The 26613-nt window shown below is 45.0% G+C and overlaps 1 protein-coding gene across 2 annotated transcripts in view; it reads right to left on the bottom strand.

Annotated features, from left to right (window-relative positions):
* The window catches only part of LOC120030344 (neurexin-2-like), an 848849-nt gene that overhangs the window by 472809 nt on the left and 349427 nt on the right, over positions 1–26613 (bottom strand). The window contains exons 5-6 of one of the 2 annotated variants that reach the window (XM_038975718.1): positions 12810–12971; positions 4201–4639 (exon numbers count right to left, since the gene is read on the bottom strand). In XM_038975718.1, coding sequence (XP_038831646.1) covers positions 4201–4639; positions 12810–12971 — 601 coding nt within the window. Of the gene's footprint in view, positions 1–4200; positions 4640–12809; positions 12972–26613 lie in introns of those variants that run through there. The other variant, XM_038975719.1, reaches the window with a different exon arrangement.

Raw genomic sequence — 26613 nt, 5'->3', positions numbered from 1 at the left:
GTGGGTAGTGCTCATGATGATTTATTATATCGAAACTGAACACTAACATGAAACAAAATAACAAATAGAATACAACCGAAAACAGTCCCGTGTGGCACGAATACTAACACGAAAGACAAACACCCACAAAACACACGTGAAACCCAGGCTGCCTAAGTATGATTCTCAATCAGGGACAACGATTGACAGCTGCCTCTGATTGAGAATCATACCAGGCCGAACACAAAATCCCAACATAGAAAATCACACATAGACAAACCCACCCAACTCACGCCCTGACCAACTAAATAAATACAAGACAAAGGAAAACAGGTCAGGAACGTGACAGAACCCCCCCCTTAAGGTGCGAACTCCGGGCGCACCACCATAAACTCTAGGGGAGGGTCTGGGTGGGCGTCTGTCCACGGTGGCGGCTCTGGCGCTGGTCGTGGTCCCCACCCCACCATAGTCAATCCCCGCTTCCGTGGCCTCCTCCCAATGGCCACCCTCCATATAAACCCCATTGGATTAAAGGGCAGCACCGGACTGAGGGGCAGCTCCGGACTGAGGGACAGCCCCGGACTGAGGGGCAGCCCCGGACTGAGGGGCAGCACCGGACTGAGGGGCAGCACCGGACTGAGGGGCAGATCCTGGCTGGCTGGCTCTGGCGGATCCTGGCTGGCTGGCTCTGGCGGATCCTGGCTGGCTGGCTCTGGCGGATCCTGGCGGATCCTGGCTGGCTGGCTCTGGCTGGTCCTGGCTGGACGGCTCTGGCTGGTCCTGGCTGGACGGCCCCGGGCGGATCCTGGCTGGACGGCTCTGGCGGATCTTGGCTGGCTGGCTCTGATTGATCCTGGCTGGCTGGCTCTGATTGATCCTGGCTGGCTGGCTCTGGCTGCTCATGGCTGGACGGCTCTGGCTGCTCATGGCTGGACGGCTCTGGCTGCTCATGGCTGGACGGCTCTGGCTGCTCATGGCTGGCTGACGGCTCTTGCTGCTCATGGCTGGTCAGCTCTGGCGGATCCTGGCTGGCTGGCTCTGGCGGATCCTGGCTGGCTGGCTCTGGCGGATCCTGGCTGGCTGACGGCACTGGCTGCTCCTGTCTGGCGGACGGCACTGGTTGCTCCTGTCTGGCGGACGGTACTGGCTGCTCCTGTCTGGCGGACGGCACTGGCTGCTCCTGTCTGGCGGACGGCACTGGCTGCTCCTGTCTGGCGGACGGCACTGACTGCTCCTGTCTGGCGGACGGCACTGACTGCTCCTGTCTGGCGGACGGCTTTAGCGGCTCGGGACAGACGGGCAGCTCTGACGGCTCGGGACAGACGGGCAGCTCTGACGACTCGGGACAGACGGGCAGCTCTGACGACTCGGGACAGACGGGCAGCTCTGACGGCTCGGGACAGACGGGCAGCTCTGACGGCTCGGGACAGACGGGCAGCTCTGACGGCTCGGGACAGACGGGCAGCTCTGACGGCTCGGGACAGACGGGCAGCTCTGACGGCTCGGGACAGACGGGCAGCTCTGACGGCTCGGGACAGACGGGCAGCTCTGACGGCTCGGGACAGACGGGCAGCTCTGACGGCTCGGGACAGACGGACAGCTCTGACAGCGCTGGGCAGGCAGGCAGCTCAGACAGCGCTGGGCAGGCAGGCAGTTCAGACTCTGGCTGCGCTGTAGAGGAGGAAGGCTCTGACAGCGCTGGACAGGTGGGAGCAACTGGAGAGAGAAAACGGAGAGACAGCCTGGTGCGGGGGGCTGCCACCGGAGGACTGGTACGTGGAGGTGGCACCGGAATTACCGGACCGTGAAGGAGGACACGCGCTCTTGAGCACCGAGCCTGCCCAACCTTACCAGGTTGAATGGTCCCCGTAGCCCTGCCAGTGCGGCGAGGTGGAAAAGCCCGCACTGGGCTATGCTGGCGAACCGGGGACACCATTTGTAAGGCTGGTGCCATGTACGCTGGCCCGAGGAGACGCACTGGAGGCCAGATGCGTTGGGCCGGCTTCATGACACCCGGCTCGATGCCCAACCTAGCCCTACCAGTGCGGCGAGGTGGAATAGCCCGCACTGGGCTAAGCACGCGTACTGGGGACACCGTGCGCTCCACCGCATAACACGGTGTCTGACCAATACGACGCCCTCTCACTCCACGGTAAGCACGGGGAGTTGGCTCAGGTCTCCTACCCGGCTTTGCCACACTCCGCGTGTGCCCCCCCCAAGACATTTTTGGGTCTGACTCTCGGGCTCCCAACCGCGTCGCCGCGCTGCCTCCTCATACCAGCGCCTCTCTGCCTTCGCTGCCTCCAACTCCGCCTTGGGACGGCGATATTCCCCTGGCTGAGCCCAGGGTCCCTTGCCGTCCAGGATCTCCTCCCAAGTCCAGGATCTCCTCCCAAGTCCATGAGTCCTGTGTCTTCGGTCTCTGCTGCTGCTGCTGTCTGTTCCCACTCTGCTTGATCCTTTTTTGGTGGGTGTTTCTGTAACGATAGTCATATTCTTCCTCCTCCTCGGACGAGGAGAGGCGAGAAGGATCGGACCAATACGCGGAGTGGGTAGTGCTCATGATGATTTATTATATCAAAACTGAACACTAACATGAAACAAAATAACAAATAGAATACAACCGAAAACAGTCCCGTGTGGCACGAATACTAACACGAAAGACAAACACCCACAAAACACACGTGAAACCCAGGCTGCCTAAGTATGATTCTCAATCAGGGACAACGATTGACAGCTGCCTCTGATTGAGAATCATACCAGGCCGAACACAAAATCCCAACATAGAAAATCACACATAGACAAACCCACCCAACTCACGCCCTGACCAACTAAATAAAATAAAGGAAAACAGGTCAGGAACGTGACACTTGTGTACAGTTCTCAATTGAATGTCACCGAGAAAACAGAAAGGTGTCGCACTGTATTTTTCCAGCAAACATCCTTTCTGAAATTAAAAGTAATCCAAGAAGTAATCATAAAGTTTTTTCAAAATGTATCGGTAATCCGATTACAATATTTTTGCTGGTAACGCAACCGATTACAGTTTTTTTTGGTAATCAGATTCCATGCAACTGACTACATGTAATCAGTTCCTCCCCCACCCTACTGTATGTGTGTGTCACAGGAGGCTACTGAGGGGAGGATGGCTCATAATAATGGCTGGAATGGAGTGAATGGAATGGTATCAAACACATGGAAACCATGTCTTTAATGTGTTCAATACCATTCCATTAATTCCGTTCCAAACATTACTATGAGCCCGTCCGGGCACCTGTGGTATGTGTGAATGTAATTGAAGCATTAGGCAAGATAATGTGTGTTTACATGTTGGTACTCTTGTGTTTGCGGGCAAGTGTGATTGAGCGCATGGGATTGTGTGTGTGTGTGTGTGTGTGTGTGTGTGTGTGTGTGTGTGTGTGTGTGTGTGTGTGTGTGTGTGTGTGTGTGTGTGTGTGTGTGTGTGTGTGACCGTGGTTGAGTGGATGGTGAATGACAGTGCTTTTGTATGGTCTTGTGTGTTTGTGTTGTGGCTATAATCGGTTGAGTGGAGGGGAAACAACCCAGCAAAATGCAGCATAGACGAGAGTGGATGAGACCCGGGTTCTTCTCGTGGCGCCCGGCTATGATTTACGACTCACTCTTAATTGTCTATTAAAACGCAATTACAGGAGGGGCAGGAGTGTGCTCAGAGAGACTCCCTATAGTAGCGCGACACACGCATGTGTGCATCCAAACGCGCACACACACACACACACACACACACACACACAAAACCATAAGTGCCCACGTGAAAGCATGCATGCATCATGCAGACCCCTCTGGGCACGGTATGAGAAGAAATGGGTATGACAGGACAGAGAGAAGCGGGAGGGGGGGGGTGGAAAGGTGTGTAGGAGAAGGCTTTTAGGCAGGGCTGAAGGACAGGAAGATCATCATTAGAACAGGTAGATGAAGGAAAATGAATATTCAAAGCCTGTACACGTGTACTCCACAAAATAAAGTACTTCAGAAGCACAGGAGGCCGGTGCCACCTTAATTGGGGAGGACGGGCTCCCCTATAATGGCTGGAACAGAATGAATGGAATGGTATCAAATACGTCAAACATGGTTTCCATGTGTTTGATACCATTCCATTCCAGCCAGCCATTATAGGGGAGCCCGTCCCCCCCAATTAAGGTGGCACCGGCCTGTTACACTGCTTCATGTTCATATGTTCACCTTTCCTCCCTTCCCTCTGGAAGTCCACATGGCACCACTCCCCGTCGTTCACCTTCTTATTACTGGTCTTCAGCTTGATACTCCCCGACCCCATGTCCATGAGCAGGTAGAGGAACCCGTCCAGCAGCTCCATAGCAAAGTAGTCTGACTTCATGTCTCGACCCGGCTTCTGCTCTTTAGGACCCTGGGGGCGCCCGTGGCTGAACAGCAGCAGACCACTGGGTTCTGTGGTGCGGAAGTCAAAGGAGATGGAGCCTGTTTTCTTGGTGTTCCACTTGGGCAGGGCGATGAAGGACTCGGGGGACTCAAAGGTGACGGGGTCCAGGGCGGCCACGTCCTCGCAGCGGAAGACAAGATCTCCGTTCAGGCTGATCTTAGGGTCCCGCTCGATGGCTAGCCGGGAGAGTTCCAGCTTGAAGTCGTTATTCTTGTACACCACCTATAGGGAGAGAGGGAAGGCGATAGAGACATTTTGATTTTAGTATGGTCAGCTAATGTTTAGGTTAATGTTCACATTCTGTCGGCTATGTAAGCAATCATAGACACTTAAAAAATAAAGGAGAGGTGCACACTCTAGGAGCTCAGGTGCAAAAATATGTATGTCCAACGTTTCGACAGACAAGCTGTCTTCATCAGGGTATAAGCTAATGAGCTAATGTATAAGCCAATGTTTAGGTTAATGTTCACATTCTATAGGCTGTGTTAGCAATCATAGACACCACATGAATTTGGGAAAGAGAAATGATGCATGCAAAGGCTAGCTGCCTACTTTGTATATTGATAGGTTTGGACACAGACAAATGCGTCAGGCACTTTGAATGTGAATAAAATGAATATACGACAAACTGCTCTTTGAATACCGATGCCGTCTAGCCTTCTTTGGATTTCTCTGACACACAATGTGTTCAGTTTACACTTCCTTGCTATTCAAAACTCCCTTCACATTGAATTTAGCGTCTCAATATCCAATTATGCTACAGAGTGACTATAATTTTCAAATGACTAACCATAGACTTTAAAAGAAGCGCAGCGTTTGTTTGTGTGAATGTGGGATTCACAGTTTAGTAAACTCAATTATTCACAACGACACTCCGGGTGATATCAAGGCGCATGATGAAGGGAATAAAGAAGGGAATAATGTAGTAGACTCCTACAGACTAATACAAATGTTCCTGTCAGACTTAAAGCAAAATAATAAATGTCTGCATTCTCGTGTGCGCATTCATAATATATATATATATATATATATATATATATATATATATATATATATATATATATTCGGTGCTAAAATCTCTGGATAGTTTATTAAGCTGTCTTTTCCTGCAGCTTTTTCTGACAGGTCCATACACTACCATGATGGCTGTCATCGGAGGAATGGTGTTAGCCGCCCTGGAAAGGTGGCACACTGTGAAACCACCAAAGTGTGTGAGAACACCACTTTTAGACGGAAGGTGAGAACACAGAAGCAAAGTTGGTTCTTGGCCCGGTGAGCACACACACTCACAAACAGAAGTGTGCAGATATGCAGGGACGCAGACGCACACACCAGCCCAAACACTGTGCCCTGGAAGTAGTTATTATAGGGTAGTGTTAGAAAGATTGCCATTCCCGGCACAGGCTCCCATTTCATTTTTCCTCTCAAGGCAGTGCAGAGGTACTGCAAAGCCCGCAACAAAAATGGACCAGCTGAAATCTCACGGTTTACTGAAATGGTTTTAAACATGACAACTGGGGAATGCCTCAACTCACTTCTCTCATTTCAACATTTAATACAAGCGGCTCTGCAAAAGCTGCAAACTTCTCTGCTTCCCCTTTCCTCCATAGCTCCACTTGTAAAGCTGCCATATTTTCCTATTTGCCATCGTGACTGCAGGCTTGGCTAACTCATTGAGCGTTTCAAAGAGCCTGCCCGGAGCGGTAGGCAGGGTTTGCACTTCCGGGATTATTCTATTGATTGCATTGCACCAGACATAGCTAAAGCAAACCCAGCCAAAGTATTTGATAAACAACAAATACTACTTGAACACAGGTCTGAACTCTGGTAGCTAAACTCCTGAGGTGCGGCAACAGCTTCTGCTCTGTGGACCTCACAGTCTCATCATTAGAGACGGATTAGCGGCGCTAATAAGCCGTGCTAACTCTTCTTTGGCAGTCGACAAACCAGCTACAGTGAGTGGACTCAACTCGTGGTGTTAGATAGAGAGTGAGGGAGGAGGGGGAGGATGAGAAAGTGGGAGAGGAGAACGTGGGTGAGGAGGAGGACAAGATGCTGCAGTCCCTCACAAAAGGAATGGGTTAATTGCTGGTATTGTGATATCTGAGATGCCAGAGGGAAGTCCTTCGACCTCATGGCTTGGTTTTTGGCTCTGACATGCACTTTCAACTGTGGGACCTTAAATAGACAGGTGTGTGCCTTAACAAATCAAATTAATTTACCACAGCTGGACTACAATCAAGTTGTAGAAACATCTCAAGGATGATCAATGGAAACAGGATGCACCTGAGCTCAATTTCGAGTCTCATAGCAAAGGGTCTGAACACTTAAGTAAATAAGGTATTTCATTTATTTTTATTTTTTTTGTAAAACATGTTTTTGCTTTGTCATTATGGGGTATTGTGTGTAGATGGATGAGGCTTTTTTTTAATATAATACATTTTAGAATAAGGCTGTAACACAACAAAATGTGGAAAAACTCAAGGGGTCAGAATACTTTCCGAATGCGCTGTATGTTGACGACATTACAGGACGGTAAGTACATGAGCGGTAATCAAACTTTAGAAGAACTTTAGAGAGTTTAAAGGTAAGACAGCCTTCTGTATTCGTCTAAACATTATTGCCAAGTTCCTGTAATAAGATTAGCAGTTCTGTCACTATTCTGATGTTATTTAACAACTTTTGCCAAAAGGCACAGGGGCAAAAATTTCTGGAGGAATAACTTTGGAGGCGCGACCCCGTCAAAATGTCTTTCTGAACCGATGTGTATCGGCGTGTATCGGCTTATGCTTTTCACTGTTCTCACGGCTAGCACTAGCGCTGGGCCATTCGTCTCCTTCAGGGTGACTGGATTGATTTGTTTTGTCATTGAGAAACTCGGACAGCCTAAGCAGCGCTGCAGTCCAGCAAGCAGCCAGCCTGGCCCAGACATAATCACTTTCACTGATGCTCCCAGGGGCTGAGGACCTCAGATGTGTGTGTGTGTGTGTGTGTGTGTGTGTGTGTGTGTGTGTGTGTGTGTGTGTGTGTGTGTGTGTGTGTGTGTGTGTGTGTGTGTGTGTGTGTGTGTGTGTGTGTGTGTGTGTGTGTGTGTGTGTGTGTGTGTGTGTGTGAGAGAGAGCAAATGGAGGTTGTTGTTGGGCCATAATTGTATATAATTCTCTTGTGGGTTTGTTTGTTGGGGGGTTGTTGCAGGTGTGAATGTTAATTTCTTCAGGAAAACAGACCTGTTTCAGAGCAGCGTCGTTTTTAAAAGGAATAATTGTTTTGTTGACACTATTTGTAATTGACATACAGGTGCAATACTTCAACAGTATTCAACAGCTACTTCATCTACTGTTTTCACTTCTCAGGTCAGGAGGAGAAAAGAGAGCAAGAGCAGCAAACAAAACAGACTTGTAAACACCAACTCCTGCAAATGAGTGTTTCTCTGTTACTCACAAGCCAACTCACACAAACCCAAATACTCACCATGCAAGCTTAGAGGCACACACCCATGCGTGCACACACACACACACACAATCATCACACACACCTAACTAATTTCCCATTGTGGAGAAGATGTGAATTGGGTAGGCTGCCCGCTGAGGTGCCTGAGTTAAATGTGTCAAATGAGGGCGGGAGAGAGAAGAGAGTTCGGGAGATCCTATCATCCAACCAAGGTGAGGCTCACATGGAGCTGCAGAGAGATAGAGCGGGAATAGGGAGGTGGGGAGAGAGAGGGAGGAGAATTCTGCTAGTTTGGGAATCAGTCGAAGAAATCCATTTTTAATTTGGATGTCAAAGCTGGTGTACCAGCAACAATGGCATAGACTTAATTACACAAATGCCTGGAGAGGAGGAGAGAGAGAGAGGGAAGAGAGAGGGATAGGAGGGTGTGAAAGAGGGTGATAGCAAGGTGACATGTAGAAGCAGAGGTGGCAGAGGGGAAGACAGATGGTAATATTGGGGAAAAGAGTGAACAACACGTGCCCAAAAAAGACTTGCTTAGTTAAATAAAGGTTAAAATTCACAGCGTTATCTAGGAACAATAAAACAAGATAAACTAAGTGCATCTCTAAAAGACACTGATCCTCTATGGCTTCCACTCATCTTTTCTGTCTTTTAACTCACTCCATCCCACTCTCTGCTCCCCTTCATTGGATTTCTCGCTCCTGGAGGCTCCTGGCCAGGCGTATCAAAGGCGTTTCGCTCCACTGGGAGCTTGAAATCACGGCCACAGCCCTGACACAAGACTCCTAAATCTGCCCCCGCTACTGACCAAGAGGATGAAACAGTCCCCAAGAGCCTGCTTTTTATCAATAATCCAACTTTCAAATACCACTAGAGAGAATGTGCCTGGATATTGCTCTTGTTTTTTTCTTGTTTTTTCTTGTATTTCCAACACATTACTCAAACACTTTGAAGGATTGTGTTGTACAAAGGCAGCATTTTATTATGGAACTAAACAGCTCTTTCCTGTACAGTGCAGTCAGCCCCTCTCTTTGCCTGACCTAAAAAGAGATGGAACATTCAACATTGTCACCATCACAATCTGGAATCACCAGCGGCGCTCTCGCTCTCTCTCTCTATCACTCACTCTCTCACTCTCTGTATGTGTTATAACAATGTGCAAACAGGTAAATAAACATAAATTAGGACCCCCATTAGCTGTTGCGACAGCTACTCTTCCTGAGGTCCACATGAAACATGACATAATACAGAACATTAATAGACAAGAACAGCTCAAGGACAGAACTCCATACATTAAAAAAAAGAGGGAAAAAAAGGCACAAGTAGCCTCAATCTACACACAATACCCCATAATGACAAAGCGAAAACTGGTTATTAGAAAAGTTAGGAAATGTATTAATAATAAAAAACAGAAATACCTTATTTATATTAGTATTCAGACCCTTTGCTATGAGACTCGAAATTAAGCTCAGGTACTTCCTGTTTCCATTGATCATCCTTGAGATGTTTCTACAACTTGATTGGAGTCCACCTGTGGTAAATTCAATTGATTGGACATGATTTGGAAAGGCACACACCTGTCTATGTAAGGTCCCACAGTTGACAGTGCATGTCAGAGCAAAAACCAAGCCATGAGGTCGAAGGAATTGTCCGTAGAGCTCCGAGACAGGATTGTGTCGAGGCTCAGATCTGGGGAAGGACACCAAAACATTTCTGCAGCATTGAAGGTCCCCAAGAACACAGTGGCCTCCATCAATCTTAAATGGAAGAAGCTTGGAACCACTAAGACTCTTCCTAGACCTGGCCGCCCGGCCAAACTGAACAATCGGGGGAGAAGGCCCTTGGTCAGGGAGGTGACCAAGAACCTGATGGTCACTCTGAAGGAGCTCCAGAGTTCCTCTGTGGAGATGGGAGAATCTTCCAGAAGGACAACCATATCTGCAGCACTCCACCAATTAGGCCTTTATGGTAGAGTTGCCAGACGGAAGCCACTCCTCAGTAAAAGGCACATGACAGCACACTTGGAGTTTGCCAAAAGGCCCCTAAAGAATCTCAGACCATGAAAAACAAGATTCTCTGGTCTGATGAAACCAAGATTGAACTCTTTGGCCTGAATGCCAAGAGTCACGTTTGGAGGAAACCTGGCACCATCCCTACAGTGAAGCATGGTGGTGGCAGCATCATGCTGTCGGGATGTTTTTCAGCGGCAGAGATATCCTTGATGAAAACCTGCTGCAGAGCGCTCAGGACCTCAGACTGGGGCAAAGGTTCACCTTCCAACAGGATAACAACCCTAAGCACACTGCCAAGACAACGCAGGAGTGGCTTCGGGACAAGTCTCTGAATGTCCTTGAGTGGCCCAGCCAGAGCCCTGACTTGAACCCGATCGAACATCTCTGGAGAGACCAGAAAATAGCTGTGCAGCGACGCTCCCCATCCAACCTGACAGAACTTGAGAGGATCTGCAGAGAGGAATGGGATAAACTCCCCAAATACAGGTGTGCCAAGCTTGTAGCATCTTACCCAAGGAGACTCGAGGCACTTCAGCAAAGTACTGAGTAAAGGGTCTGAATACTTATGTAAACGTAATATTTTAGCTTTTACTTTTAATAACTTTGCAAATGTTTCTAAAAAACAGTTTTTCCTTTGTCCTTATGGGATATTGGGTGTAGATTGATGATTAGACTATTTTCTAAATCGACTTTAGAAGAAGGATGCAACGTTACGACAAAGTCAATAGGGCTGAATACTTTCTGAATGCACTGTATGTGTCTCTAATATGGTCATACCTTTGGCAGGAGGTTAGGAAGTGCAGCTCAGTTTCCACCTTATTTTATGGGCAGTGTGCACATAGCCTGCCTTCTCTTGAGAGCCGGCTCTGCCTACGGCGGCCTCTCTCAATAGCAAGGCTATGCTCACTGAGTCTCTCTCTCTCTCTCTCTCTTGCGCTCTGTTCCCTTTAACTCGCTCTTCACTTGCTCTTCTCTCTCTAATTTCTGCTCCATTCTCTTCTACACAGTCTCCTCACTCTTACATGTCGTCCCCTCTTCCCATTTCCACAGCTGATTATATATTGCAGGCTTCATTCTTTCTTGACTGGACATCTGTCTTCTCTAATCCTTTCGCTGTGTCTGCACCCCTTCCCCATCTGTTCATACAGTATCACCCTTTCTCTTGCTCTTAGCCTGCCTTCCTCCCTTTAATACTTTGACAATTACTGGCAGATTTCACTCGTTCAAGTCATGTCAATCTCTTTCTTCTCTTCTCTCTGCATTTTTTTTCAAATTTGTCCTTTTTCCTCTTTGCGTCGCTTTATGCTCCGTCACTTTCCCTTTCCCTCATCCTCCTCTTTCCTCTTCCTCTTGTTTTTTACTCGTCCCCTCCCCTCCTTCTCGCCCTCTGTTTCTCTCTCTCTCGCTGTTTGTGAACTGATTGTATCATCATCCTCATCAGGGACGTTTTCCGGCATAAGCAACTTTAGGAAGTCAGTCGGCGTAAGCAACTTTGGAAAGTCAGTCGGGGTCTAAACGTACTGTTAGTTAGGATAGTAGAATACGCAACGTGCAATTCTGAATTGGGTGGTGCATCAGCAGTTTCCCGCCTGTTATGTCGGTTACTGACCGTCACTCAATTAGCCCATACCAGCTATCATTTTATAGATAGCTAAGTAAGTTAGACTAGCCAGCTATCTAAACCTTGTATTAATCATGGCCGAATAACTGACCGGGCACGCAAGGCACGTGCCCAGGGGCCCTGACCTCTAGGGGGGCCCTATTGATTTTGTTAGTTCCTCTCACACATACAGTATTATATGAACATGGCATAAGTCATGGCAAAATATGTAGAATTGCAGGATCTTTGCTTTAAAACTGAACATGTTTCTCTCAACCCCATGGCAAATGTGTAGAATTGCAAGTTCTCTCTCTTCCACATGTCACAATGAGTAAAATCGCATGAAATGTGTTTTACAACTGCAGAATTTTCTTTATGCCCCATGGAAATTTGTAATTTGTAGAATTTCAGAACATTTGTTTTATAACTAAAATGTTCCTCACGCCGTCAAGATGGGAGCCAATACATTTTTTGTCTGCGATGTAGGAGGGGCCCTCAACCAAATCTCGCTTAGGGCCCCCAAAAAGCTAGAAACGGCCCTGATCCTCATCTTCAGGAGACAGACTAGAAATGCCTTGGGAGAATGAGTCCAAGAGGGAATTTTTCTTATAGCAACCAAAATAATGAAAACGTAATTGTAAGAGCATAATTAAGTTAGAGATGTGATTACTATATGATTCATTAAAACCTTTATGAGGAAATTAATTGGTGCCTTATTCCCAGTCCTTCCTATATAAGCCATTAGGCATTCCAGAGTATAATGTTTTAAATGGAGTGGTCCTTTTCTCATCTTGTTAAGTTGTGGCTTGGAGCCTTATTGGTGAGAAAAACTATTTCATACCAACTATGGTGACTTATCATTTTACTTCCTCTTAGAGTTAGGATAATAATTTAGCGTCTCTGAGAGAATATCCAGTCTGTTCATAGTCTGCCTCTACATGCCTGTCTGACACCTCCTAATCTCTCACACACACACACTGGCTCACACGCAGAGAAATGACATCTGTGTAGACTGTTTGTGTACGCGAGCAAGTATGAGTGTCTGAGTGTGTGTGCGCATCATAGGCAGCCGGTGGTTACCTTACTGGTGACGGAAGGACTCATGGCCATTATTGTGAGCCGTCCTCCCTTCAGCAGCCTCCTGGGGTGTGTGTGTGTGTGTGTGTGTGTGTGTGTGTGTGTGTGTGTGTGTGTGTGTGTGTGTGTGTGTGTGTGTGTGTGTGTGTGTGTGTGTGTGTGTGTGTGTGTGTGTGTGTGCGCGTGCGTGCACGCATGTGTTTGTGTGCGATTCTCCCCTTGATCCCAGTACTGAACCAGAGACACTCACGTCTTTAAGGCAGCCCATGAAGTTGTTGCTGACGGGTGATCCGGGCAGGTCTGCGGTATTGGGACTCCCCCCTATGTAGAAGAAGTCATCTGAGCCCAACATGGTATAGTCCTCCTGGGTATAACCAGTAGTGGTCAGAATACCATCCACTGATATGGTCACCTGGTACGGGCACGGCCCAACAGAGACAGGTAGGTAGAGAGGGATAGACAGATGGAGCGAGACAACAACAAAAAATAAAAAAGAGAGAGAAAGAGTAGAGGAGTGGAGGAGGGGAAAGGAAAGGAAGAAGTTGGATTAAACACTGGCGGTAGGCGGGGCTGTCCCCTACGGTGTGGCGTTACTCGTTATCGATTGGTCGCGTGGGCGCAGCTCAGAGGGGAGTCGCTCACGAGTGCAGTTGCTAGGGTTGACCACTGGGACGATGCTGTTTTCACTCTCTAATAAGGTCTCAAGGGTGAGACTAGTTTGTGCAAGTATGAATTGCATATTTTTTGACCACTTAACAAACTAGACAACTGACAATATGACCTTGCAGTGTCAAACAACTGACAAACCTCAATGCTTGACTATTCGGTCTGCGTTCCAGTCGAACAGAACCTCAATCAAGAGAATCGGGGGATGAATATAACTTTATTTTAATATTTAAATGCCAAAAGTCGTGTTTTTTTGTGCGAGGTTACGGGAGCGAGCGGCGTCTTTGATCACTGACGGAGCGGAAACTGACAGACAGAATCAAATGTACACCGCCAGGAGTCTGATGGAGGGGAGATAGCTCCAACTGAGAAAAAAGCTTTTGTTTTCCTTTCATGGAATGTAAAAGGCATCAACCGTCTGTTTTAAAGGCTTCCTCAGGCCCTCTAGAGGAAGATTGTCAGCTTTTGCCAGAAAGGTGCCAGGCGCAAAGACATATTCATTCCCTCTCTCTACAGAATGTTAAGTCCTGTGTCTATTCATTAGTATTACAGAGGCACCAGAGTATACTTCAGTGCAGAGTCACTGAGTTGACCTTAATTTGATTATAGCAGAGTTGAGATGAGAGGGGGACTCTTTATCATGTAATACCAGGCCTCTGACTTACTCAGGGTGGGAAAGAAAATCAGATATGAAATCTGTCCAATTGAAGTTCCTATGCAGTGCGAATATATAAAAATAACCAATTTGTCTTGTAACGGACTTATACACTGAGTATACTACCATACCCGTTCAAAGGGACTTAAGTCTTTTGTCTTTCCCATTCACCCTCTGAATGGCACACATACACAATCCATGTCTCAATTGTCTCAAGGCTTAAAAATCTTTATTTAACCGGTCTTCTCCCCTTCATCTACACTGAAGTGGATTTAACAAGTGACATCAATAAGGGATCATAGTTTTCACTTGGGTTCACCTGGTCAGTCTGTCATTTTTGATAATGTTTTGTGTACCAGGAGTAGATGTGTTGTTTATAATTGATTTTACAACCTTGACGAGTTTTAATCTAACCATCAAGGCGGGAGTAATGTTGACGATCAAAGTCTTCTCTGATCATTTCTGTTTTGTGATCAGAGAACATTGTGACAGTGTTTGCCGTGGATTCTATGGAAACAGAGCAGTGTCTTGCCAAGTGACTTCATTTGGATCGGATTTTATAGTCCAACACCAATTTATATTGTAATTATACTAATAGTCCTGGCTAGGGTCGCTACGATCCTCTCCAATCTTTATATGACATCTGTTGGCCCATACATTGTACCACACACAAACCAACAACCATGCTCTGGGTTACTGTGAACAACATTACATTCCACAGTGCAAATAGTTCATATTCGGTATATGGATAGTGTGGGCCTTACTAATATCCAATCTAGTGCTATTTGGGCTGTTTGGAGGGGGTAGAAAACAGGCAATTATTTTCTTCTTTATTTTCTCTTAATACGGTACCCGTATGTTGATTTTGATTATCTATTGAAATCTGTTTTGTTGATAGTTACAAACATCCTCCATTTTCTACCAACTCACAGTACATTGTGTTCTGTAGAACATTGTTGGTCAAAAGATTTCTTCAGCAGTGATTCATACACCTGTCAAATACTTCAAACAGCTTCATTTACATAAATCAACCTTGGCAACTGACGATTGACTGCTATATAATAAAAAGATTCCCTAATCCCAGTCAACAACAGACTAGTTGAGTACCAAACTGTGAATGCCAACAAAGCTAAAACTCCATGAACATTCACCTTTTCTAATTTCAGCAAGACCCCATAGAAGACCTATACAAATATGCCTGAGTCAAAAGTGAAAACAGTGCCGTAACCATGGTACCTTGGTCTTTTGAGGTCCTGAAAACAACCCTGACAACAACTGCACTCCAAAGGTCTCGTCCCCAGCTAAGCACTCTGCTATTCCTTTTTTGTTGTTGTGTGTGGCTGTTTTCCTTTTTTGACGTACTTCCCTCAAAACAGGGCAACCCATTTTTATGTCTGCTGTCACTACTTGAGGAAAATATATAGAGGCCGGTTTAGGTTGTGCTTATAGGAGACGTGGAAGAGGTGGTGGTGGAGGCGGAGGTGAGCACATCCCTGGTCATCCTGGGGGGGGGGCAGGGCTGTCGATATGTTTGCCTGAGGGCCACTTCTCTGGAGGGGGAGGGGTCCTGTGGGGGGGGGGGGGGGGGAGAGACCGAAGGGGGAGGGAGGAAGGTCAACGTTACCGCATCTAGCGACTATAAGTCTTTTGAGAAGCAGCCACGGCTGGCCCACGTGATTCCAAGTACAAGTGATCGCAACACACGCTAATCCAAACCGGGGTTCCATTGCTTTGTGGTTCTCGATCCACTCACTCATAACACAACCTCTTCTTGGCTGCTAGAGTCCATCAAATCGGGGGCAATCCACGGAACTCTACTTGAACCCCTTTCCGTGACAGAATAAGACACCAACTGCAGCAGTTAAGTCACAGTTGGCAGCGGGCCTTGTGTGTTTAGCTGTGTGGTGGTTGGCGGTACAGCGCTACGCTAGCCTGGCACTGGGTCCAGTAGTTAACATCATTAGCGGGCCATTAATGGAGGGAGTGTCAGCCAGCTGCCAGCCACCTGTGAGGATTCCAGCTGAAAGAGGGGAAATGGGAGATTAGCACTGTTTTTTGGGCCACATCTCTCTCTCTCTCTTTCTCTCCCTACCTCCCTCCGTTCTGCCTGCCCTTGAATATTTCCGAGCCTCTCAGATCACCCATTGACACACATCAATGCAAGAAATAGCAGCAATAAGTAGCTTCACTGTAGTCTCCATTCAACTATCTTTTCAAAAATACTAAGTGTCACCCTCCTGGCAATTTACCTACATTTATTATGCTGGTAATTGTTCAAATTTGGTTCAAATCTCCATTTGTCCAGGCGAAAGAGAATGAGTTGAATCAGGTGATCTGGCTTTTGCAAAAGTCAAATCAAATCAAATTTTGAAAGTCTGAAGAATGTTAAGCTTTCCATGGACTTAAATAATCAAATGTCCAATGACCAAAACTAACAACATGGCTAATAATCAGATATTACGTCTAGGGAATGTCTAGGGGGTATTGGGAGTGCTACGCTACAGTACTCTAGTGAGTTAGGTATGGCCTCAGTCCTCAGCCCCACTGAATAGTATCGTCTGGAATGATGTTGCTGGTGGTTGCATCATCTTCCACTGGCCGTCATCATTCACTAGCCTGAGACTAAATGGTGATGATAACATCACAGCTCGCCGCTGGTTCAAAGTCCCTAGTTACCTCAGATGCCCCTGAACCAGACAGTAGGCTGAGGAAACTGGAGAAACAACAGCCCCGCAATGTCTGCCTAAACTGTATAACACATTAGACTTCAAGCTTTTTTGTTTTATTTGATCAATAATCCAACTTTCAAATACTATTGCTCTTGTTTTTATTTTGTTCTTGTATTTCCAACACATTACTCAAACACTTTGAAGGATTGTGTTGTACAAAGGCAAAAAATGTATGGAACTAAACAGCTCTTTCCTATACAGTGCAGTCAGCCCCTCTCTTTGCCTGACCTAAAAAGAGATGGAACATTCAACATTGTCACCATCACAATCCTGAATCACCACTGGTTCTCTCTCTCTCTCTCACTATCTCAATCTCTGTCTCCTTCTCTCTCTCTGACCCTCTCTCTCTCACTATCTCAATATCTGACTCCTTCTCTCTCTCGGACTCCTTCTCACTATCTCAATATCTGACTCCCCTCTCTCTCTCTCTCTCTCTCTCTCTCTGACTCCTCTCTCTCACTATCTCAATCCCTGACTCCTTCTCTCTCTCTGACTCCTTCTCTCTCACTATCTCTCTCTCTGACCCTCTGACTCCTCTCTCTCTCTCTGCCCCCCTGACTCCTTCTCTCTCTGACCCACTGACTCCTTCTCTCTCTCTCTCTCTCTCTCTCTCTGACCCTCTGACTCCCTCTCGCTCTCTGACCCTCTGACCCCTTCTCTCTCTCTCTCTGACCCTCTCTCTCACTATCTCTCTCTGACCCTCTCTCTCACTATCTCAATCTCTGACTCTCTGACTCCTTCTCTCTCTCTGACCCTCTCTCACTATCTCTGACTCCTCTCTCACTATCTCAATCTCTGACCCTCTGACTCATTCTCTCTCTTTGACCCTCTCTCTCACTCTCTCTGACCCCCTTCTCTCTCACTATCTCTATCTCTGACCCTCTGACTCCTCTCTGACTCTCTCCATCCTTCTCTCTCCAGCCTTCTCTCTCAATCCTTCTCTCTGACTCTCTCTCTCTCTGAATCTCTCAACACACACATACCTCACATGAAAACACACACGCAAACACAATTTCAATCTTTGAAAGGGTAGACTGTGAGCTGACGACCAATAATGAAAGTCACAATAGGAGTCTTTGTTGTACTTCATGTAAAATCTTGTTTCGGATGAATCCTATTTAAGTTTTAAAACAAGAATAAAACAAGCCCATTAGACGAATGACGCGCCAGTCAAAGTCAGCTCAACTTCTCAAAGCGCTGCCAAACGTACAATTAGGGTGGCTAACACTCCGCTTCGCCTTGAACAAGGCCCAAGGCTTTTGTGCTGATGGCAGCATTACATGGTAAAGCTTGTTTATACTGTATATCAAGGGTGAACTGAATCATTTCTTAATGGCTGCAACACCTTATGGGTTACAAGCCTTAATATTGGAGGCTTAGGGACATGCTTTAGAGGTGACACCTGGCACGGCACGAGACGATGTTTCAAGGCGACAGTGACTACAGGTTAACACAACCGAGATTACACTGGGATGAAATCAATGGGCTAAGGACGAGAGAAAAATAGGAACTTTCTGAAGGGTTTTATTGGCTCTTTCTCTACCGCGTTCCTCTCTGTCAAAATGAAAGGATTGGATCCAGATTCTAGCCGATGGCAATCCATTAGACTTTAGGTAGACTGTCAGTGAACCAATCCAACTTCTTTAAAAGGTATATTCTGTAATCCGTGAGTACATACTGTATGATCAGCTTTCCTAATGCTGGAACATAGAAAGTGTCCATCGAGGACAAAGCAGAATCAGTGAAGCCATTTTCACAGAGCTGCACCAGAATCAGTAAAGCCATTTTCACAGAGCTGCACCAGAATCAGTAAAGCCATTTTCACAGAGCTGCACCAGAATCAGTAAAGCCATTTTCACAGAGCTGCACCAGAAGCTGGAAGCCATTGCTCTTTTACCAATGATTTCTGATAAAGCAGAAAATGCACTTTGTGCACTCTTAAAATGGGTGGAATGGAGTGGGTCGCTATAGGGTCACCGAGTAAGGAAATATACTCTGATCCTCCCACCCACATAGGTACTGCATTTAGATGCCGGTGTACTTGCTTTTACACAGGATGTTTCCTTGCAAATCAATAATATTAGATACTTTGCGATTTGACATCTAAATCAGACTAGCCAAAGTGAATTATACACCCTCTTGGAGTGGTGCAATATTCCGTGTAGTTATCTTACTTAAACTGTGTTGACTTCAATGTTGACTCTATTAAAAAGTGTTCCGGGATATCATTCAGGGAGTGCTGTCATGCTTACATTTCCTCACGTATCCTATTATATAGCGGAAGACAATTGGAAATGGATCTAGGAGTTATAATGAAAGGGCGTGTCCTGAGGTTTGTGACGAAAGGGGAAATTGCCTGTTTTCCCTTTAAATTGCTCAGCCAGTGCATGTATTCACCTAACATGTCAAAGAAATGAAACTGGTTGGCATGCAGAAAAAGGATTGAAGGACTCTGGGTAAGCGGGTATAAACAGGACACATCCACAACTGTGTGGTTGCTGCATGGAACATGATACAGGACAGTGGTTGGCGACTTTTGTTTCCACCTTTGTTTCAACATGCCCTTAACTATTCAACGACCATTGCCGTCAAATTTGACGATCAGTGGAATATATGTGTGCGTGTTGGGCTGGGACAAATGCATGCCCACCCTGCAAGCTCGATAAGACAGATAAATATGTCATCCAGCTATGAATTTGTGATTTGATCCTGGGTTGCAGACGGCGCGGCAAAATGTCACCCGCTTTTGGTGAAAGCTTCCATCTTGTTGTCACTGGACCAAAGTAACACATACGGAGAGAAATTGATCACCTTGTCAGCCTAGAGATAATGACATCATACTGATGTATTGGAACCAGGGTCATTTCTGTGCCTCTTGTATTTACATAACAAATGCTTTGACAGCGCTTTCCTTCTCATGCCAAACTAAACTGTGCTCCTCAGAACCGAATATACTATATTTAGCCTCCGCAATAACACTATAGTAACGCTACAACCCGCCGTTCCATTTAATCCGACAATAGACTTAGCGCTACGTAATTGATTCCCATTACGCGATTGCAATTCCCCTTGTGAAACAAAGCACGCAGTTCCAGCTTCGCAAGCATCTAGCCTGAGAACCAAAAGGAATAGGGAGACTGAAATCCTGACCTCATGTGAGGTCATTTCTCAGCGGACAAAGTGCTGTCCGATCCATTTCTCAGCGTCGTTTCAAACCGGCAATTAGCGCCATGTGCTGTTTACGTGACATTTATTCCAAGAAAGCAATATCTTACTGTACATTATATCACATTGAGAGTCCAAAAAAAACATCCTTATATTTTGTGAAACTATGGTATAATCCGTTTTTTCATATATTGTAGCCCAGCAATAAAGTCATTTAGTGAGGGTAGGAAGCTACATAGAGGTAGATGATTACATTCATCTTAGTCCACTATCTAGCTGAGAATTGGGTACAAACCCCTTTCTGGCAAGCATGCACACACAAACAGACAGAGAGACAGAGAAAGAGAGAGCGACAGAGAGACAGAGAAAGAGAGAGAGAAAGCTCCTATTCCTAACCCTCATTACAGGACACAGCCAACTCAAATCCCTCCAAAGCACTGGAGCTAGGAGTGTGTGATCTCTGCTGTGTGGTGTGTGTGTCCCTCTCATCTCTGCTAAAGCTCCGATAGGAGCTGTTTACACTCATAGGGCCAGAGCAGGGATTGGCTCTGCCACAAGGTCACAACGTGACCTGCTATTGGTAAACCGTACAGTCTCATTCAAACCCTCATCCTGTTGCCAAGTGAAGAGACAAAGGAAAAGGCATACTGCCTAACACCTCATTTATTTTTCATTAACCCCATTCTCTGGCGATAGACGGTGTGGCTGTATGGAAAAAGCGCCCATTGATTTGGACCAGATTGGTCAGTGAACCACATGCCGTGAGTTACTGGACTAGTAAGCCAAGAGGTAACTCGACACTGCGGATCTCTAGCTTAGGCTGTTCCAACTCGGGATATTACGTTTACAGCCCTGTTGTTTGGCTGGCTATGGGAGACCTCTGGAGTGCAGTTCAGCGTTGTGCTCTAATAGCACGGCCTGTGGTGTGCTTGGCTGAGCGTGTCACTGGCTCATTGACCGTGCTGGGCTCTGTGACACTGAAACCACCGCCAGAGAGTTCTCCTTTCACTGGATACCCTCTCATCATGACAGCATCAGGGGCCTGCCTGGACAAGGAGCTAGAACATACACAAACGCATTATTGCAAACACACAATTGTGTGCAAGCGCACACACACACACACACACACACACACACACACACACACACACACACACACACACACACACACACACACACACACACACACACACACACACACACACACACACACACACACACACACACCGTGTCAGAGAGAAGACCAGGTGAAGCACCCTAAGTGGCTCCTCTACTGCCTACATTGATTTCCTATGGTCTGGCATAGCGCTGGCTTCTGAACGTAACAATAGTCTAGAACAAATCCTGGATATTCAAGAGGGGGACTGCATACTTGTATAGGGAAGTGCATCAAAAGTGAAGCCATGCAGGCTCTCTTGGATAGTGGGACTGGGCGGCTGTACCAGAGCATTGTTGTCCTGACAGCTTAGCCTCTGTATTCCCGGTATGGAAGGTGTCGGAACAATAGAGTGTATAAGCTTCATGTTCCTGGAAACACACGCACACCCAATATCAAATGGATATAGAGCTGTATGATCCACCCATGTTTAAAGTAAGGAATCATGTGACTTTATTTTCTCGGCGGCAGCGGTGAGTTGTTTTGTTCACCTTTGCTTTCACCTTAGTGCTCTAACGCCTAACTTTTTCTGAAGTCACTACTGTAACTTGTCTGCTACACACTGTTTGGTGGTGGGGCAACACAAGTTTCTAACCACTTCAGGTAGCTAACCACTTTTAACAGTTCCTTCATTGAGGACAACATTGTAAACGTGTTTTTGGTTTAGCATGCAGAGAAGTTGACAATCTTACCTTGACAGTAAATCCCTTACCTGATTGAAGTGCAGGTCTTTTAGCAAATCATTTCTTACTACTTACCTTCAGAAGAGTTTTTAACTGTTTGAGGAGGCAAACATCATAAAGTCCACATTTACAATTTTCAAGCAAAGTTAGTTATCAGCGTTGAATGCACATTTCACATACAGTACAGTATTAGTCAAATGCAGGGCAAATTAAATGCTTCTCAAGATTAAATGCATCCAAAGAAAACGTTTTTCATTGGTCTGCGAACGCACACAACAGCTACACGTTCCATGAACACCCCCTTTGACCCCTCGCCCTTAGACGGGTCGACGGAGGGTGGGGAGCCTGAGCAGAGAGAGGGGGTCTGTTCAGCGAGTAATCCTCTTACAGGTGGCTGGCAGCTGGACTGGACAACTAGCAGTAACTGAACTCAGTGAGAAAGATCCTAATCCTGAATTCTTCAGCCATCAATATGAGGCCTTTAGCTCTGAGGGCTAATCCAACTGATGCCTTCAATTACTCTTTGAACCCTGGGTTAGTGAGAGGTGGGATGGGGGCTGGTGGACGTGAAGGGAGCGCAAGGGGGCAGAGGAGGGGCAGGGGGAACTATTTTGAGACCATTCCCGAGTCTCAGTAAAGGATGGAGGGGAGTTTTAGTTGTGTGTTGGGCAGTTAAGGAGTGGGGTTGGAGGGTGAACGGTTAGTGCTTTAGTAAGTAAGGGAGAGTCAGACACAAAAATGGTTGTTAGTACAGTTACAACAAAGGTTTGATTCATACAGTAGTATTAGTAACAAATTGTTTTAGTAATAGTAGTAGTAGGAGTAGTAGTAGTAGTAGTAGTAGTAGTAAAACAATTAGGAGGAGTCTTTAAAGTCCTCTGCAATTTGATTTGTCCAACCAGATCAGATTTTCGGACTGAATGCGTGATATTTTTGTGACAAGGGCTTGTTTTGGTTAAGAAGAAACAAAATGATTCCATCCAAGCTAATAAGGTGGACATGAGACATGCACTGAATGCCTGGGTGACAACATGGAATATCAAAGGAGTAGTCCATCAGACAAAACAAACATGAACCAACGGACACGACAATCAAACCGAAACCACAGAAAACCACTCTGAGAGGAGGCAGCAATGGGAAACGGGAAACACAAACAAAATGGCAGAGGGCACCACTTCTACCCCAGACAAAAGGGCAAAGGAAAAGGCTATGAGGTTTTTAAGGGTGATATTAGGACAAGAATGCCAAAGAATAGAACACCCATCTAGACACGCGTGCTTACTGGCACTCGCTGGGCTAGAGCAGCGAAGTCAACTTCCGGTTAGGATGCAGATGTCTATGACGCTAGCCAGAAAAAAAAACACATGCAAACAGGGTGCATGATTCAAAAAAATGTATAAATGGTAATGTACGATGAGGGACCAAACCAATGTAGCAACCACAAATGTATGTAGTCAACGGAATATGGAGAGGGGTTTTTAAAGAACTGGAAAATCTAAGTGAGGGGAAAAAGGCTTCCACTGTCAACGGTGAATAGAAAGGCAAATGTAACATTGAACTTGTTCAATCTAAGAGCTCTATGAAATCCCTTGATTTCAATCTCAATCTATGTGTGTGCATGTGCTAATAACTAGCAGGTGAGAGTAGCTAACGAAAATACCCTACATATCCCTTCCCTTACTCTTACAGGTATAAATACACATTGCCACTAATGTCAAAGTGACTCTGAACATACACCTACTGGAGTTTGATTGATTGAGTAATTTACAGTAGTTATGAAACCCATAACTGGCTGGAATAACAATAGTCTCAGGCTGGTTCTTTGTTTTGCTATTCCGTAGGCTAGCTTTTCCCTCATGGTTTGCTTCCACTCCCACTCAGGTGTAGTTGTGATGGATGGCTCACACAGCCTCCTGTAGGCAACACTCTTCGAGTCACCTAGAAAATGAAAAGCCGTTCCCCCCCCTCTTATTTTTTCCTTTTTTCTTATTTGTCTTTCCTAGCAAGGTAAGGAGTGAGGTCGTATTATTTGTTTTAGTAAGTAATAAAATTAGAATAAAGTCAAAAGAAGAAAAGAAAAAACTAAAATAACAGGGGTGGCTAGAGTTACGTGGCCATACAGATAATATTAGAACGGTTGATATATGTATGAATATATATAATAGCCATGATATATATACATATACATATATGCTTTAATGTCATCGGTTTATAAAAAAAAGATACAAGAAAAGATAAGGGGGGGTCAACTCTTACATGCATGGGGTGAGGCCAGTAAACTCAGAGGTAACAAGGTAGTGTTAGTGATGGAGACAGTAGATCGGACACAGTTGAAACATTCCAAGAGATATCCCCCTACATGTCATGCAACAATACTGGGGAGAGCAGAACCCACGTTTTTATTTAATTGTGCAAATCCAGTGACAGGAAGTAAGAAACTAACCAACTACAGCTACCCGGAAAGGTCAAACAGTACAGAATCTCTTTTACTACCTGTTCCACTATGAGTGCTAATATATGAAGATCTGAAATATTTGACTATTGACTAGTTTAATGTCCTTGACTCTAACATGTAAATAACATTCATATTCCACACTTAACAAACTGAATATGAAAAAAATCTGAAATATAAGATGTCTATACAAATGTTATACATGAAAGAAAATAATGTACCGTAAATGAGATCTTAATTTCTTCCCTAGAGTTTCAACTGTTTTTTGGTAATAAACAAGTAGTGTTAATTGAGTCATTTACACTAGTGCATGGCAATGCTGTAATTCAACAAAATTGTTTATGTAAAGCAATGAAAATTGTATCCTTCTGGGGTATTCTTTTTTTTTTAAATTGGCACGGATTACCAAAACGTCTTCTAACAAAACAACCACATCAGTATTCATACGCCAACCAGCCTCTAATACTCTCCTTTCTCATTTTGTCCATTCTATCCCTTTGTAAAAAATAAATCACTTTCCCCATTTCCTTTAGCAAACCAGTAGCAACACTGTCTTTGTTGCCTGACTCCTAGCAGTCTGGTTATACACAATAAAGCCTTAGTGGCGGACAAGGGGACAATATTTACCATTCAGAGACAATGGCATTTAATTAGGCTGGGTGTTGAGAGTCTAGGTAAGGGCTCAGAGCTGATCCAGCTCAGTCGTAAATCAAACTATAGGTCTAATGGGATCGGGTCCTCATTTTGAGGCCCTGCTTTACGGTCTGACCTCCTGCCACGAAATAAGGAGGTGTATATACGGACCTGAACTATTAATGTTTGAGTGGGAACCACAGGTCTTGGCACATGCAGCCTCACCTGTGGCAAACTATCAAAATGAATGTCTTGATGCAGCTGGCATTTACCTCTTGCTCTCGTAAAATGAAGACAGAATCAGTGTTGTTTTACACGCTGTACTTCTGGATATATTCATTCGCTGCAGTGCATTCTCCACAGAACTTGTAAATAGTTTAATAGTATTCTGTTTTACTAGATTGACAAATATTCAAACTTTCTAACACTAAAGACATAAGTCATCTAGTTTCACACATAGTAGAACACTATCCAAATGGCCCTAGTTCTTAATACCTGCCACTGGGGTTTGTAATAGTAGGGGTATTTCTCTGTCATTGGAGTCCACTATGCACGTTCACTTCAAGTACGCTTGTTGCAAGAAAATTGATAGGGGGAAAAACTTTTTGGGATAGATTTTGTTATAGTCAATTCAGAAGTTGCTACTGTATCTTTCTTGAAATATAATTCTTTATTTCTTCATAAGGATAGTGTTTGAGGAAAAAATAAACAAATAAAAGGGGGAAAAATCAAAGTAACATTTTTTTTTCTAAATTGTTGTTAAATTAATAATTTTAGGACAGACCTCTTTCAGTGGATAGGTACAATTTTTGGAAGGAAGGGAGGAGTTTTGGATGGTAAAAAGTGGTAACAAACATAAAGTAAAAGAAAGACAAATAGAGGTGATTTTTTTTTCAGCTACCTTGGAATCGATGGAAGTTTGTATTTTCAGTAAGAGCAAACGGAATAGAAAGAGGTAACGGAAACCCAGGGCAAACCAAAGTAAAGACAATTAGAATGATATCTACCATATAATGCAGTTTGTTTACCATAGCGTGTCCAATGCCTGCGTGCTTCAGGAGAAAACAGGGGGAGGAGAAAGAAAAAAAAAAGAATGACAAACCGTGAACTCAATAAAGGACACTTCAAAAATAAATAAAGGAGATTTCGCCTTTTTGAGAAACAAAAACAGGTTATTTAATTTGAGAATAGGCGATAATAATCCAACCAATCAATCCTTGAAATGTCCAAAATTAAATAAAATTTGGATGATACAAATCATCCAAATAAAGAAATAAAGAAAGTAATTGGAAACTTTTTTTTTATATTAAAGGGTTGTCCAAAAATAAAAGAGATAAAACAATATCATTATATTTGTTAGTACGTAAGTTCACACATTAAGTAGAAAAAAGAACAGATGACTCACATTCCGTGAATGACACAATGTTAGTTGTAAAAACTAAAAGGTAAAGGAAAACCAAATCACAAAAGAAAATAGTAAATTGGAGAATTCTTAAGCTTTTTGTTAGTAAAAAGACAAGAGTTAGCAAATTAATTTTCACATAGAGGGGTTGGGGGCAGATTGGGGGTTGGGCTTGTTTCTGAGTGGGGAAGGGAATGAAGGAAAAGCAGTTCAGTATTAGTAGTAACCACTTCTGCTAGTCTTGGCTGTGGGTGTGGCTGGTAGGAGGGACAAGCTCCTTAGAATCGGTGTTCCTTTGCAGGGGGTGTGGCCAATCGTATTCCGAATGGTTGGCAGGTTATATTTTCCTAAGCAAACATTTTCTCAAGTTGCTTTTTCTTAAAGATCTTGTGCAAGAGCCAGTTTAGGGAGTATGGAGAAGCCAGAAGAAGAAAAAACCATATCAAAAGGTAAATGATCATAATTATCACAATAGTTAAAATAGCTAAGAGAATAAGGACAGCAGTATTGACG

The sequence above is a fragment of the Salvelinus namaycush genome, chromosome 36 (assembly GCF_016432855.1).
Source record: "Salvelinus namaycush isolate Seneca chromosome 36, SaNama_1.0, whole genome shotgun sequence".
NCBI classification, from domain to species: Eukaryota; Metazoa; Chordata; class Actinopteri; order Salmoniformes; family Salmonidae; genus Salvelinus; species Salvelinus namaycush.
This window is presented reverse-complemented; position numbering and strand designations above follow the sequence as displayed.